A 16,283-nucleotide genomic window follows, 5' to 3' on the forward strand; every position below is an offset into this window, starting at 1 on the left:
GAGATAGAAGTGAGAGGTGGAGAGATAGAGGAAGAGAGAGGAGGAGGAGAAAGAGAGGAAGAGGAGAGAGATAGAGGTGAGAGGACAAGAGAAAAAGATAGAGGTGAGAGGAGGAGGAGAGAGAGAAATAGAGGTTAGAGGATGAGAGATAGAAGTGAGAGGTGGAGAGATAGAGGAAGAGAGAGGAGGAGGAGAAAGAGAGGAAGAGGAGAGAGATAGAGGTGAGAGGTGGAGAGAGAGAGGAAGAGGGAGGAGGAGGAGAGATGGGAAGAAGGAGGTGTAGGAGAGAGGAGGGGAAGAGAGGAGGGGAACATCGAGGGAAGAGGAGGAGAGAGATGAAATCTTGTTGACCATAACCACACCCACTCTGCTGTGATTGGTCAAGCATGGAGGTTTGTCACTGCACGTCATCAATGGTCTCCACCTCCAAGGGACTCATTGTATAAAAAAAGCTTGATCACAGCTGGAGGAGGAGTGAAGCCATTATTACGTCATAATGGACTCTCGTAACCTCTCGTTCGTCCAGATTTCAGAGCAACTTTATAAAGTAATAAAGTGTAAAACTTGACTTCAATATTTTTTGAATAATTGAATTGAATCATTTGTAAATATAAATGTTGTTATAATAGAGTCTCCAGACTAAACCAACCGAGCTCAGAGCTACTGATCAAACTCCTCACGCGACACGATCCTGTGACTGTTAAATCGTTTTTAAATGATAACGTTTATTTTGAAATGATTGGATTTAGATTAAATTATGTGAAAAAAACATGAAAATGCTTTTAGTTCAATTATCCATAAAACAAATTCAATGATTAAGAAAATTTTGATAAAAAAGTAACAACTGAAATGTTCAACATCAGATTTAAACTTCATATTCGAGCATCTTTGAGTGTTTTTTAAATCTTGTCTTGTTGTGATTGTGTTTTTTAAAGTGCTGTCTTGTGTTGTTGTGATTGTGTTTTTTAAAGTGCTGTCTTGTGTTGTGGTGATTGTGTTCTTTAAAGCGGTGTCTTGTGTTGTTGTGATTGTGTATTTTAAATCTTGTGTTGGTGTGATTGTGTTTTTTAAAGCGGCGTCTTGTGTTGTTGTGATTGTGTTCTTTAAAGCGGCGTCTTATGTTGTTGTGATTGTGTTTTTCAAATCTTGTGTTGGTGTGATTGTGTTTCTTAAAGCGGTGTCTTGTTGTGATTGTGTTTTGCACGACAACAACAACACAACCATAACCACAGACTGTGGATCTTCTTCTCACCTTCATCGTTCTCCTGGACCAGTGAACCACGGGTCGGCCGGAGATGGAGAGTTTGATGTCGTCGTCCGCGTGTTCCTTCAAGACCACCTGGATGGAGCAGACGTCTCAGAGAAGGTTGGACTTCCTGTCTGGTGTCTCACCTTCATGTCCTCTAGCAGAGCTCCAGGACTCGTGACTCCCACAGGAACACACTTCTTGCTCTCGGGAAGAGACTCCAGCTTCTCCACCAGAGCCCACAGTCCCATCAACTCAAACTCCGTCAAGTAGGTCCATCTGTTCTGCGGGTCTGGGAGCGAGGAGTCGGAGCAGGGTCTGGAGTGATCCAGGAAGGTGGAGCAGGGGTTGTCCTCCACGTCCACCGATAGACCGGCTCTCAGGAGCCTCCCGTTCTCCGGGTCGTCCCGGGGAACCCTCTGGGATTCACAGACGTTCTTGTTAAGAGCCTGGTCCTCGTGGACGTCCTGAGCTCTGCAGAAGGAACTGAAGGTCGTGTCCTTTGACTCGTCGTCTGAAGACATTGAAGGAGGCAAGAGTCGCATCTTCATTAATGATCAATTAATGATTGATCTCATTTGGATCAATCGTGACTGGAAAGTAAATGGACAGAAAACTGAGACGAGAGGTTTCATCCAGTTTAGATAACACATGTGAACAAAGTAATGTACTATCATGATACAGTGTCTTCACTACACAACTGTATCATGATACAGTGTCTTCACTACACATCTGTATCATGATACAGTGTCTTCACTACACAACTGTATCATGATACAGTGTCTTCACTACACAACTGTATCACGATACAGTGTCTTCACTACACAGCTGTATCACGATACAGTGTCTTCACTACACAACTTTATCATGATACAGTGTCTTCACTACACAGCTGTATCATGATACAGTGTCTTCACTACACAACTGTATCACGATACAGTGTCTTCACTACACAACTGTATCACGATACAGTGTCTTCACTACACAACTGTATCATGATACAGTGTCTTCACTACACAGCTGTATCACGATACAGTGTCTTCACTACACAACTGTATCACAATACAGTGTCTTCACTACACAACTGTATCACGATACAGTGTCTTCACTACACAACTTTATCATGATACAGTGTCTTCACTACACAGCTGTATCATGATACAGTGTCTTCACTACACAACTGTATCACGATACAGTGTCTTCACTACACAACTGTATCACGATACAGTGTCTTCACTACACAACTGTATCATGATACAGTGTCTTCACTACACAACTGTATCACGATACAGTGTCTTCACTACACAACTGTATCACGATACAGTGTGTTCACTACACAACTGTATCACAATACAGTGTCTTCACTACACAACTGTATCACGATACAGTGTCTTCACTACACAACTGTATCACGATACAGTGTCTTCACTACACAACTGTATCATGATACAGTGTCTTCACTACACAGCTGTATCACGATACAGTGTCTTCACTACACAACTGTATCATGATACAGTGTCTTCACTACACAGCTGTATCATGATACAGTGTCTTCACTACACAACTGTATCACGATACAGTGTCTTCACTACACAACTGTATCACGATACAGTGTCTTCACTACACAACTGTATCACAATACAGTGTCTTCACTACACAACTGTATCACGATACAGTGTCTTCACTACACAACTGTATCACGATACAGTGTCTTCACTACACAACTGTATCATGATACAGTGTCTTCACTACACAGCTGTATCACGATACAGTGTCTTCACTACACAACTGTATCACGATACAGTGTCTTCACTACACAACTGTATCACGATACAGTGTCTTCACTACACAACTGTATCACGATACAGTGTCTTCACTACACAACTGTATCATGATACAGTGTCTTCACTACACAGCTGTATCATGATACAGTGTCTTCACTACACAACTGTATCACAATACAGTGTCTTCACTACACAACTGTATCACGATACAGTGTCTTCACTACACAACTGTATCATGATACAGTGTCTTCACTACACAACTGTATCATGATACAGTGTCTTCACTACACAGCTGTATCACGATACAGTGTCTTCACTACACAACTGTATCATGATACAGTGTCTTCACTACACAGCTGTATCATGATACAGTGTCTTCACTACACAACTGTATCACGATACAGTGTCTTCACTACACAACTGTATCACGATACAGTGTCTTCACTACACAACTGTATCATGATACAGTGTCTTCACTACACAGCTGTATCATGATACAGTGTCTTCACTACACAGCTGTATCATAATACAGTGTCTTCACTACACAACTGTATCATGATACAGTGTCTTCACTAATAAAACTAATAAAACTTTCGTAGACTACAAGACAATTTGCACAACATCTAAAAAACACTACATATTAATGGTATTTTTGAATAATACTCATAATAATGTTTTTATTTTTGTTGTTGTTTGTATTCTACAGTTGAACCAGGATGATCATTGTTGTGTCATCTGTGTCCCTGTCATCACTGTCCAAACAAAGCTTTGACTATAAAGACACTATTATTGTTGTGATTCTTTCGCTCACCAGTAGGTGGAGCTCTTCTCTGAAGCTCGGGCGACAGGTACGAGCGTCCGGTCAGGCAGTGCAGGTATCGCTCCAGGACGTACCAACACATCTCGTAGAAGAAGGGGAAGCGGAACTTGGAATGAACCTGAAGAGAAACATATGAAGTCATTTTAAAACATAATGTATTCAGAGAGTTAAACACAAGTTTAGATTCAACTTCTGGAAATGAAGACAAACGTGTGATTTATCGTTCAATGATAATAATCTGCTCGTTAGTCTGTTTGTTAACGTGATCCAAGAATTTACATGTTCAGTGACTCGATCACATGTTAGAGAACATTCAGAAGTCAATGATCCTGACGAATGAACATTTAGAAATGTTACTAGAATATTTATTTTGAAATAAAAAACAAGTTTGAAGTTTGTTCAACAAGTATTACTAGTTACACTAGTAACACTAGTTACACTAGTTACACGTTCAAAACAGAACTGATTTAGTCTGAATATTTCTTTTTGCCTTCAAAGTTTGATTTTCTTAATTCTCGTGAATCTATTCATTTAATAAAATATTTTTATTAACTCTTGTAATGTCTCTGGGTCAAAGGTCAACGACCTCCACCACTGCATACGTATGTATGGGAGCCAGGGAGGTCGTTGACCTTTGACCCAGAGACAACCCAAGGGTTAATACATTAAAAATATTGATGTGTCGGTTTGAATCCATTTCTGTTCTTATTCCATTTGTTTTTGTGGATGTTTTATCTAATCATACAATTTTGTTTATATTATTTTCTATTCATTAGTATTTTAATTCTAAGAGATTATATTACCGTATTCTCTGGACTATAAGTGTCTCCGGAGCACGAGTCGCTCCAGACATAAAATACATAATAAAGAAGGAAAAACATATATAAGTCGCACTGGAGTATAAGTCGCATTTTTGGGGGAAATTGATTTGATAAAATCCAAGAACAGACATGTGATCTTGAAAGAGAATTAAAATAAAACTAGAGGCAACAACAGAATAATGTTCCGTTACATGAAGTGAGAACCTGGTATGTTAACATAACATATGAAGAGTTATTCAGAGAACTATAGCATCAATCACTAACTAGTTTACCAAACCATCCGTGTAACTCCAAATAACTCTTCATCCTCGTGTCACTTTTAAACAACTAACTAACTCCGGAGGTAGAAGATGCTTCCTCTTCTACGTGGAAATGATCAACACAGGCCTAGAGCGCCCTCTGGTGGTTTAGTGTGAGAATAACATGTGAAATGATATACCGCTAATAATGTGGTAATAATTTCACACATAAGTCGCTCCAGAGTATAATCTCACCTCCGGACACACTATGAAGAAAACTGACACTTATAGTCTGGAAAATACGGTAGATTATATCGTTTTAAATCATCTTTTGGATTTTCAACATCAGCTACAAGCATGTTAATAAAATGTTATGTTTATGTCTTGAATATTTGAATAGAGAATCGCGGATCTTCAAATCTAACATCACAGGTGACGGGTGTGAACGTTCTTCTGACCTTGGTCCTGTTCTCGATCTCGTGGATGGTGAGCTGCATGGGGATGTTGAAGCTGTGGAGGATGTTCCCTCCGAACACCAGCGTGTCTTTGGGAGTGTAGACGGCGTGGATCCAGCCTGTGAGGCGTCAGGAAGCGCCGACAGGTTAGTATCAGTATTATTAAAGTTGAAGGAGAGACTCGTCCGCACCGGACGGGATGAAGAAGGTGTAGCCCTGCTTCAGCTCCACCCTCTGACATCCGTCTGCCCGGTCGCCCAGGAAGACGTCGCTCTGCTTCCCCGACAGAACCCAGTCTTCGTACAGGGACAGGTTGTGGAGCGTCGGCGGCACCAGCCAGAACACCTGCGAGGAGCCGGACGAGTCAACGTCTTCCCTTCAGATAAAAGGTCAATGACACTGACCTTTTGACCCTTGAACACATGATACCAGACGCTCGTTCCTCCGAAGTCGATGTGGAAGTCGGTGTAGCAGCCTTTGACACTCATGAGACAATACCTGCGCCAGAAACACATCGTCTCACACCTGGAACTCTTTGAATTATTAATATATTATATACAAATCACTTTTCATTGTATTTTATTTAATTTATCCATTTTTTTTATATTGTAATTATCATTTACAGTGACTGTGATATTTTAATTTACAGAGACATTTTTATTGTAATTATAATTTACTGTATTTTATTTTGTTAATCCACTTTTTATATGTTGATTTTTTATTTTTAAATTATAATTTACAGTGACTGTGATATTTTAATTTACAGAGACATTTTCATTGTAATTTTAATTTACATATACATAGAGATACACTATACATTTTAATTTATTGTAATTTAATGTATTTTATTAAATTAATCAATTTTGTATTTCGAATTTTTTATTGTAATTATAATTTACAGTGACTGTGATTGTTTAATTAACATAGAGAAACATACAATATTTTAATTTTAATTTATTTTATTAATCCTTTTTTTATTATTACATTTTATTTAATTTTTTTAATTTACAGTGACTGTGATATTTTAATTTACATAGAGATACATAATACATTTACATTTTAATTACAGTTATAGTTATTTATATTTCATTCATTCTATTCTGTTCAACTGACTTGTGGCGAATCCAAATGTTCTGATTCAGATTCAGAGATTCTTTTCATGTGTTTCTGTGTAATCAAGCTCCTCTAACAGTTCAAATAAATAGATATATTTTTCAGTTCTTGTTCATTTTTACGCTGTAATAATAATTAATACAATAACGTAATAAATAAATACAATATTTACAGTTAAATATTATTTCATTTTGTGTAACAAGAGTGAAAAATGATTTATATAGACACGTTACGTAAATATTATACGTCTACATTTGAACAGTTGAATTCATAACATGTGCTGATAAAACTGCTGTATCAGCAACAATCAGAGTCAGTTGTTCAGAAGCAGCCGTTCGTGATGCAAGACTCTGTTGCTTAGCAACCGTGAGGTTTTACAACACGGCAGAAACTGTAGTGATGGAGCGAAGCTGACACATTTAAACCTGGTTAAACACTGTAACTAGTGACCACATTAGTTACATTTGTGGAGTCTAAGAAGTAACTAGTTGATCCTGAACCTCTGAACCTTCGGGTACTTCATCTCCGTGATGGTGTTCGTCGCGTCCGTCTGGCTCTTCTTCAGAGACGGAGGCCACATGTTGTCCACCCAGTCCACCTGGTCCAGCTGAAGAGAACAAACACACACTAGAAACACACACTAGGAAATACAGCACAGCATTGAAGGACTCTTTGTTGACACTGAACATTGAATCACGATATAAAAGCTCTATTACCACAGTGTCATGTGACTTTACCACGGTGTCATGTGACTTTACCACGGTGTCATGTGACTTTACCACGGTGTCATGTGACTTTACCACGCTGTCATGTGACTTTACCACGCTGTCATGTGACTTTACCACGCTGTCATGTGACTTTACCACGCTGTCATGTGACTTTAACACGCTGTCATGTGACTTTACCACGGTGTCATGTGACTTTAACACGCTGTCATGTGACTTTACCACGGTGTCATGTGACTTTACCACGCTGTCATGTGACTTTACCACAGTGTCATGTGACTTTACCACGCTGTCATGTGACTTTAACACGCTGTCATGTGACTTTACCACGGTGTCATGTGACTTTACCACGCTGTCATGTGACTTTACCACAGTGTCATGTGACTTTACCACGGTGTCATGTGACTTTACCACGCTGTCATGTGACTTTACCATGGTGTCATGTGACTTTACCACGGTGTCATGTGACTTTACCACGCTGTCATGTGACTTTACCACGCTGTCATGTGACTTTACCACGCTGTCATGTGACTTTACCACGCTGTCATGTGACTTTACCACGGAGTCATGTGACTTTACCACGCTGTCATGTGACTTTACCACGCTGTCATGTGACTTTACCACGCTGTCATGTGACTTTACCACGCTGTCATGTGACTTTAACACGCTGTCATGTGACTTTACCATGGTGTCATGTGACTTTACCACGCTGTCATGTGACTTTAACACGGTGTCATGTGACTTTACCACGGTGTCATGTGACATTACCACGGTGTCATGTGACATTACCACGCTGTCATGTGACTTTACCACGCTGTCATGTGACTTTACCACGCTGTCATGTGACTTTACCACGCTGTCATGTGACTTTACCACGGTGTCATGTGACTTTACCACGCTGTCATGTGACTTTACCACGGTGTCATGTGACTTTACCACGCTGTCATGTGACTTTACCACGGTGTCATGTGACTTTACCACGCTGTCATGTGACTTTAACAGGCTGTCATGTGACTTTACCACACTGTCATGTGAATTTACCACACTGTCATGTGACTTTACCACGGTGTCATGTGACTTTACCACGGTGTCATGTGACTTTACCACGGAGTCATGTGACTTTACCACGGTGTCATGTGACTTTACCACGGTGTCATGTGACTTTAACGCGGTGTCATGTGACTTTAACGCGGTGTCATGTGACTTTACCACGGAGTCATGTGACTTTACCACGGTGTCATGTGACTTTACCACGCTGTCATGTGACTTTACCACGGTGTCATGTGACTTTACCACGGAGTCATGTGACTTTACCACGGTGTCATGTGACTTTACCACGCTGTCATGTGACTTTAACACGCTGTCATGTGACTTTAACGCGCTGTCATGTGACTTTAACGCGCTGTCATGTGACTTTAACGCGGTGTCATGTGACTTTAACACGGTGTCATGTGACTTTACCATGCTGTCATGTGACTTTAACACGCTGTCATGTGACTTTAACACGCTGTCATGTGACTTTACCACGTGTCATGTGACATTACCACACTGTCATGTGACTTTACCACGGTGTCATGTGACATTACCACACTGTCATGTGACTTTACCACGGTGTCATGTGACATTAACACGCTGTCATGTGACTTTAACACGCTTTCATGTGACTTTAACACGCTGTCATGTGACATTACCACGGTGTCATGTGACATTACCACGGTGTCATGTGACATTACCACGGAGTCATGTGACTTTACCACGGTGTCATGTGACTTTACCACGCTGTCATGTGACTTTAACACGCTGTCATGTGACTTTAACACGCTGTCATGTGACTTTAACGCGGTGTCATGTGACTTTACCACGGTGTCATGTGACATTACCACGGTGTCATGTGACATTACCACGCTGTCATGTGACATTACCACGCTGTCCTGTGACATTACCACGGTGTCATGTGACATTACCACGCTGTCATGTGACATTACCACGGTGTCATGTGACTTTACCACGGTGTCATGTGACATTACCACGCTGTCATGTGACTTTAACACGCTGTCATGTGACTTTAACACGCTGTCATGTGACTTTACCACGGTGTCATGTGACATTACCACGGTGTCATGTGACATTACCACGGTGTCATGTGACTTTACCACGGTGTCATGTGACATTACCACGCTGTCATGTGACTTTACCACGGTGTCATGTGACTTTAACACGCTGTCATGTGACTTTAACACGCTGTCATGTGACATTACCACGGTGTCATGTGACTTTAACACGCTGTCATGTGACTTTACCACGGTGTCATGTGACATTACCACGGTGTCATGTGACATTACCACGGTGTCATGTGACTTTACCACGGTGTCATGTGACATTACCACGGTGTCATGTGACTTTACCACGGTGTCATGTGACATTACCACGCTGTCATGTGACTTTACCACGGTGTCATGTGACTTTAACACGCTGTCATGTGACTTTAACACGCTGTCATGTGACATTACCACGGTGTCATGTGACTTTAACACGCTGTCATGTGACTTTACCACGGTGTCATGTGACATTACCACGGTGTCATGTGACATTACCACGGTGTCATGTGACTTTACCACGGTGTCATGTGACATTACCACGGTGTCATGTGACATTACCACGCTGTCATGTGACTTTACCACGCTGTCATGTGACTTTACCACGGTGTCATGTGACATTACCACGGTGTCATGTGACATTACCACGCTGTCATGTGACTTTACCACGGTGTCATGTGACATTACCACGGTGTCATGTGACTTTACCACGGTGTCATGTGACATTACCACGGTGTCATGTGACTTTACCACGGTGTCATGTGACTTTACCACGGTGTCATGTGACATTACCACGGTGTCATGTGACATTACCACGCTGTCATGTGACATTACCACGGTGTCATGTGACATTACCACGCTGTCATGTGACATTACCACGGTGTCATGTGACTTTACCACGGTGTCATGTGACATTACCACGCTGTCATGTGACTTTAACACGCTGTCATGTGACTTTAACACGCTGTCATGTGACTTTAACACGCTGTCATGTGACTTTAACACGCTGTCATGTGACTTTAACACGGTGTCATGTGACTTTACCACGCTGTCATGTGACTTTAACACGCTGTCATGTGACTTTACCACGGTGTCATGTGACATTACCACGGTGTCATGTGACTTTACCACGGTGTCATGTGACATTAACACGCTGTCATGTGACTTTAACACGCTGTCATGTGACTTTAACACGCTGTCATGTGACATTACCACGGTGTCATGTGACTTTAACACGCTGTCATGTGACATTACCACGGTGTCATGTGACTTTACCACGGTGTCATGTGACATTACCACGGTGTCATGTGACATTACCACGGTGTCATGTGACATTACCACAGTGTCATGTGACTTTACCACGGTGTCATGTGACATTACCACGGTGTCATGTGACATTACCACGGTGTCATGTGACATTACCACGGTGTCATGTGACTTTACCACGGTGTCATGTGACATTACCACGGTGTCATGTGACATTACCACGGTGTCATGTGACTTTACCACGGTGTCATGTGACTTTACCACGGTGTCATGTGACATTACCACGGTGTCATGTGACTTTACCACGGTGTCATGTGACATTAACACGGTGTCATGTGACATTACCACGCTGTCATGTGACTTTACCACGGTGTCATGTGACATTACCACGGTGTCATGTGACATTACCACGGTGTCATGTGACATTACCACGGTGTCATGTGACATTACCACGGTGTCATGTGACATTACCACGGTGTCATGTGACTTTACCACGGTGTCATGTGACATTACCACGGTGTCATGTGACATTACCACGGTGTCATGTGACTTTACCACGGTGGGTCTCTTGATGAGGTTCTCCAGCTTGGTGTGGCTGAACTCCAGACTGATGACGTTGTACAGTTTGTCTCGCTCGTCCTCGGGCGTCTCGTAGTATCTCACGAACTGAGCCATGCTCATCTCAGAACCCTTCTGCGTGCTCACGTCCATGACGTCCACGGAACGACGACTTCCTGCGACCAACAACAACTGTCAGGTTTTCAAGAGGAACGTTTTCCTCCCCGCCGCTAGGTGGCGCCACAACATCTATGTTAGACTCGAGACAAACGCGATTTAATAAAAAATTACATAAATATAATATAGTTTGTTTTTTGCTTCTTTGTAACAAATACACAAACAAAAAATATTATTTGGACCCTTAAGTAATCTTTTCAATATTGATATATTGTTGTTCAAATATTTCATGAAGAAACTTCACAGTCGTACTCACCGACCAATCCTTTGATTTCTGACACTGAGAAATCTTGATCCGGCATTCTAGAAAGAAAGAAAGACGTTTAACTTTGGTTTGAAAATCCCACGACAACCTTGTTGAAGACGATCGACCTGATTCCTAATCCGTTCTTTTCCTTGAAGATGAGAGGAAGTCTCAGCGCCTCCCTCTGGACGAACTCGTACGTGAAGTCTGCCAGAGAAGACGCTCACGTTAGAACTTACGATCACGAGCACATCCTATAAGAATCGTTTTCAACCGAGTTACAATCGAGCCAAAAGAAAGGAGGGAGGAATAAACGGACGATGAATATGAAATCAGGATCAGAATGATTGGAAAACTAAAAAAAGGAAATCATTATAAAATAAGCTCAAGATGTGATTTGATCACATGTTATGTAATTGTTAAGATTCTTAAGAAAAATAAAAGGTTTTTTATCTAATGCAAAGATAAAAGTTATTTATTTAATTCAATATAAAATACATATAATAAACTTTAATTTTAAAATAAAATCCCTATATATTGACAAATAAAAGGCAAATAAGATTATATATATTATATATATATATATATATGTGTTTGTGATGGCAAAAGTAAAGATTTTGCCGTCACAAACATTTAAACATTAAACCTCATGAACATAAATACGGTCAACGGGCCTCACTTTTGTCCGACTCAATAGAGAATATTTAAAACAATTACATTTGATACAATTGTGAAATAAATCATTTGAATTATTTACATACTGAGATTTTGGCACAATTTCGCTGAAACTCATTCCTGGTCTGTGTAAACTCTGACAATGACGATGAAAATGATTCTGAACTTAAATCATGAGCAACAACCTTAAGGTTATGAAGAAGAAAAATATCATTTAACATAATAACTGTACGGAAATATAAATAAACACCGGCCTGTGATGTATATCTTTCTATCACTCTGATATTGAAAGACATATTAAGTTGTATTTTAAAGGGCTGAACGATTAATCGCATTTGCAGATGATCGCGATATAAAAAAATGATTATATCGCAAAGACTGCGATTTTATTTAATTTTATGTTCATTTCATTTTGGAGGCGTTACGTCGTCACGTGACTTACGAGCGGCGCTGAGAGAAGTTGAGCAGAACAAGCGTGAGACGTAAACGTGAATAAAAGATACAGAATAAAGTGTTTTCAACACAAATACATTGTCCGCGCCACTGTGTGTTTGTGTGTTTGCGTTCAATTGCTACCTTGTACAAATCACACAATTCAAAGTGTGTACATGATAATATATGAATGTGTTTGAAAAGTCAGAATAAGTGTTTTCACTTTTCTTTTCTCTGCACGTTTGTGTGATTTATTATTGTGACTTATTAATATAAATGTTTACATCGAACTTTGAGCAAATTTTTGCAGGAGTTTTTGCAGCGAATATGTTATGTAATTAAAGTAACTCGGGCTATTAAATTGTACAATTCTGAGTTTGGGGCAGGAGTGAAGAGAAAGTATCTTGATGTTAGTCTTTGTATCCTTTTATTTTTCTTTGATCTATTTTCTTTATCTTTATCTTTAGACTTAGATTGTGTCATCTTGTTCTCTTTATTTCTCTTTGTTCTTGTTCTTATTTTGATTTATTTTTTATGAATAATTGCTGTATTGCTGTGGATAATTGGAGAAAAAAAACAATTTCCCGAAGGAGACCTGCTGAGGATCAATAAAGTTCTACCTAAACTAACTAAATAAACCCTTTATTTCAATGTTTGATTAATTTGCTTTAATCTTAAAAATGCCTTCATAAACTTATCTTAACAATCACTAAAAAATACATTTTACTGTGCAGTGAATTATTTATTGTATTGAAGAAAACATGAATTAAAAAACAGGACATTGAAAAATAATCGCATATTTAATCGCAATTCTTTTTCTTTCAATTATCGTTCCTAGTGTTGATTTGATTTTATTAACTGTCAGAAAGTCGAACCTTTCCCGTCCATGTACGTCACGAACTCGGCGTCGAACGCGTCGCTGAGCAGCTTCTGCTCCAAACTGAAGCCCCGGATGTTGACGATCATCTCCGCGTCTGAAGAATCTTCGTTCTCGTCGTACATCGTCCTGCAGATGGATCTCTGACACAAACACACGCGCTTTCAACATTAAACTGACGTTAAACCGACATTAAACCGACATTAAACCGACATTAAAGCAATGTTTCTATCAAACGACGCGTGTTTTATTCATTCATTAAAAACTTACAATTCTTCTCGTATTCGTCGTTTCTTCTAATCTTCACATTCATACGTGATGCGATACAATATTGACGAACAATAACAAGCGTTAACGCGTGCGATACGAAATAAATCGTGATTTAATTTTTCCTAACTTTGATGCTAACGCACCTGCTAGCCTGTGCTAACGGCGTCAGGTGCACAAGCTAACGTTAGCACATGCTAACAAACACGCACCAGTCTGCGTCCGGATCCCGCGCACGGCTCGCGCTCTCGTGCCATCGCTTCGCACGCACGAACCCCTCAAAACGTGTCCCAGTCGCCCCGGCTCGTCTCCATGCACGCCGCGGGCACGGGAACGGTGGCCACGCTGCTCGCTTCACAACAAGGGAACCATGTTGTTGTGCGTGACGTCACCGCAGGAACCAAAACATTGAGGGAGCCGCGCGCGCGTCCGTCAATCATCCAGCGTGTGTTTCTGATCGTAGAATACTGCGAGTGTTACACACGGTTACACACGGTTACACACAAGTGTCAAGGAAAGTATTTAAACGTTTATTTGGTCAGAAGAACGAGTGAAGATCAGTCAAATGTCTGAGACTCGGAGTAGAGCCTCAACTTTTGAGGAAGAAACGAAAGAAAAAGTTATTTTCAGATGTTTTTTTTAATGCGTTGACAGTTTGAAACATCAGGACAAGCTGGACTTTCTATAGAACATTTACATCTGACCAGAGGAATGTCTCGGGAACCTTCGTTGAACATCAACATGAAGGCGGGAAATTATCTTTATTTTTTTATTATTTTTTTTGAGTCAGTGATGAAAACAAACATGTATTACATTTAGAATAGTGTACTATTTATGTATCTTTTTTTCAATGTGCACTCATGTTTATTGTTGTTTGTCAATAATCATTCAGGGGACACCCTGGACAGGACGCCAGTCTGTCTCAGGACACACAAAGACACACAACATTCACACACACACACTTATACCTACAGAAGTTCTCAATCAACCTCTATGTTGTTGGACTGAGGGAGGAAACCGGAGTGTCCGGAGTCTCACAACACAGGAGAACATACTAACTACACATATGAAGGTCACAAGTTGACTCTCCTGACCCGGATGTGAACCTTTTCGCTGTGTTGTTATTATTCAATGAAGTATTGTTTTGTTATAATCTCATTGTATTTATGATTTTTTGTGAACGACATGAACAATTAAAATTTACTCAACGAGGGAAGAATAAACATCAATCAAAACATCAAATAAACATCAATCAAATAAATATGAATCAAAACATCAAATAAACATCAATCAAATAAACATCAATCAAACCATCAAACAATCAAATAAACATCAATCAAATAAACATCAATCAAAACATCACATAAACATCAATCAAATAAACATCAATCAAATAAACATCAATCAAATAAACATCAATCAAAACATCAAATAAACATCAATCAAATAAACATCAATCAAACAATCAAATAAACATCAATCAAATAAACATCAATCAAAACATCAAATAAACATCAATCTAAACATCAATCAAAACATCAAATAAACATCAATCAAACCATCAAATAAACATCAATCAAACCATCAAAAAACATCAATAAAACCATCAAATAAACATCAATCAAAACATCAAATAAACATCAATCAAACCATCAAAAAACATCAATAAAACCATCAAATAAACATCAATCAAATAAACATCAATCAAACCATCAAAAAACATCAATAAAACCATCAAATAAACATCAATCAAATAAACATCAATCAAACCATCAAAAAACATCAATAAAACCATCAAATAAACATCAATCAAATAAACATCAATAAAACAATCAAATAAACATCAATCAAATAAACATCAATAAAACAATCAAATAAACATCAATCAAATAAACATCAATCAAACCATCAAATAAACATCAATCAAATAAACATCAATCAAACCATCAAATAAACATCAATCAAATAAACATCAATCAAACCATCAAAAACATCAATAAAACCATCAAATAAACATCAATCAAACCATCAAATGCACATTTTTTTTGTCCTCATTGATTCTCCTCATTCAAGCCTGCATCACTGTAAGCAGAACTTTAAACAATAAAGTCTAATGAAACAACAGTCCAGTAACATTGAATTAAAACTATAAGACAAATGGGACAAAACTAAGATGAGACCAAAAAATGTATAGTTTTCAAATCTGTATTTATTTTTTACTGTATATTGTTTGTGTTTGTTCAAGCGCTTTGTGACCCTGGTCTAGAAAGATCTTTACAAATTACTATTACTTACTTACTTACAAATAGTTTACATATATAGACCCACATGTTTAGCAAACCTGTACACAAACCAAATCATACTCAATAAGAGGTGTGCAATTAAAATGTATATATATTTTAAAACAACTATAATGGGAATTGTTACAATTTAATAATAAAAACATATATATAACGTTTAATTGTTGATTTCAACTCCTTTTTACCCT

General features: G+C 39.2%; 1 protein-coding gene across 1 annotated transcript in view; it reads right to left on the reverse strand.

Annotated features, from left to right (window-relative positions):
* Nucleotides 1-14,148, reverse strand: part of kdm2bb (lysine (K)-specific demethylase 2Bb) — a 48,523-nt gene extending 34,375 nt beyond the window's left edge. Inside the window, exons 1-12 of the mRNA XM_087790463.1 lie at nucleotides 14,008-14,148; nucleotides 13,527-13,671; nucleotides 11,673-11,751; nucleotides 11,557-11,603; nucleotides 11,121-11,299; nucleotides 6,979-7,085; nucleotides 5,770-5,863; nucleotides 5,557-5,710; nucleotides 5,369-5,484; nucleotides 3,842-3,968; nucleotides 1,393-1,760; nucleotides 1,253-1,339 (exon numbers count right to left, since the gene is read on the reverse strand). Of these exons, the coding sequence (XP_087646589.1) occupies nucleotides 1,253-1,339; nucleotides 1,393-1,760; nucleotides 3,842-3,968; nucleotides 5,369-5,484; nucleotides 5,557-5,710; nucleotides 5,770-5,863; nucleotides 6,979-7,085; nucleotides 11,121-11,299; nucleotides 11,557-11,603; nucleotides 11,673-11,751; nucleotides 13,527-13,671; nucleotides 14,008-14,052 (1,548 nt within the window). The 5' untranslated portion in view covers nucleotides 14,053-14,148. The remainder of the gene's footprint in view (nucleotides 1-1,252; nucleotides 1,340-1,392; nucleotides 1,761-3,841; nucleotides 3,969-5,368; nucleotides 5,485-5,556; nucleotides 5,711-5,769; nucleotides 5,864-6,978; nucleotides 7,086-11,120; nucleotides 11,300-11,556; nucleotides 11,604-11,672; nucleotides 11,752-13,526; nucleotides 13,672-14,007) is intronic.
* Between the last annotated feature and the right edge of the window lie 2,135 nt (nucleotides 14,149-16,283).

This window comes from Callionymus lyra, chromosome 5 (assembly GCF_982586985.1).
Source record: "Callionymus lyra chromosome 5, fCalLyr1.hap1.1, whole genome shotgun sequence".
In the NCBI taxonomy this organism is placed as follows: domain Eukaryota; kingdom Metazoa; phylum Chordata; class Actinopteri; order Syngnathiformes; family Callionymidae; genus Callionymus; species Callionymus lyra.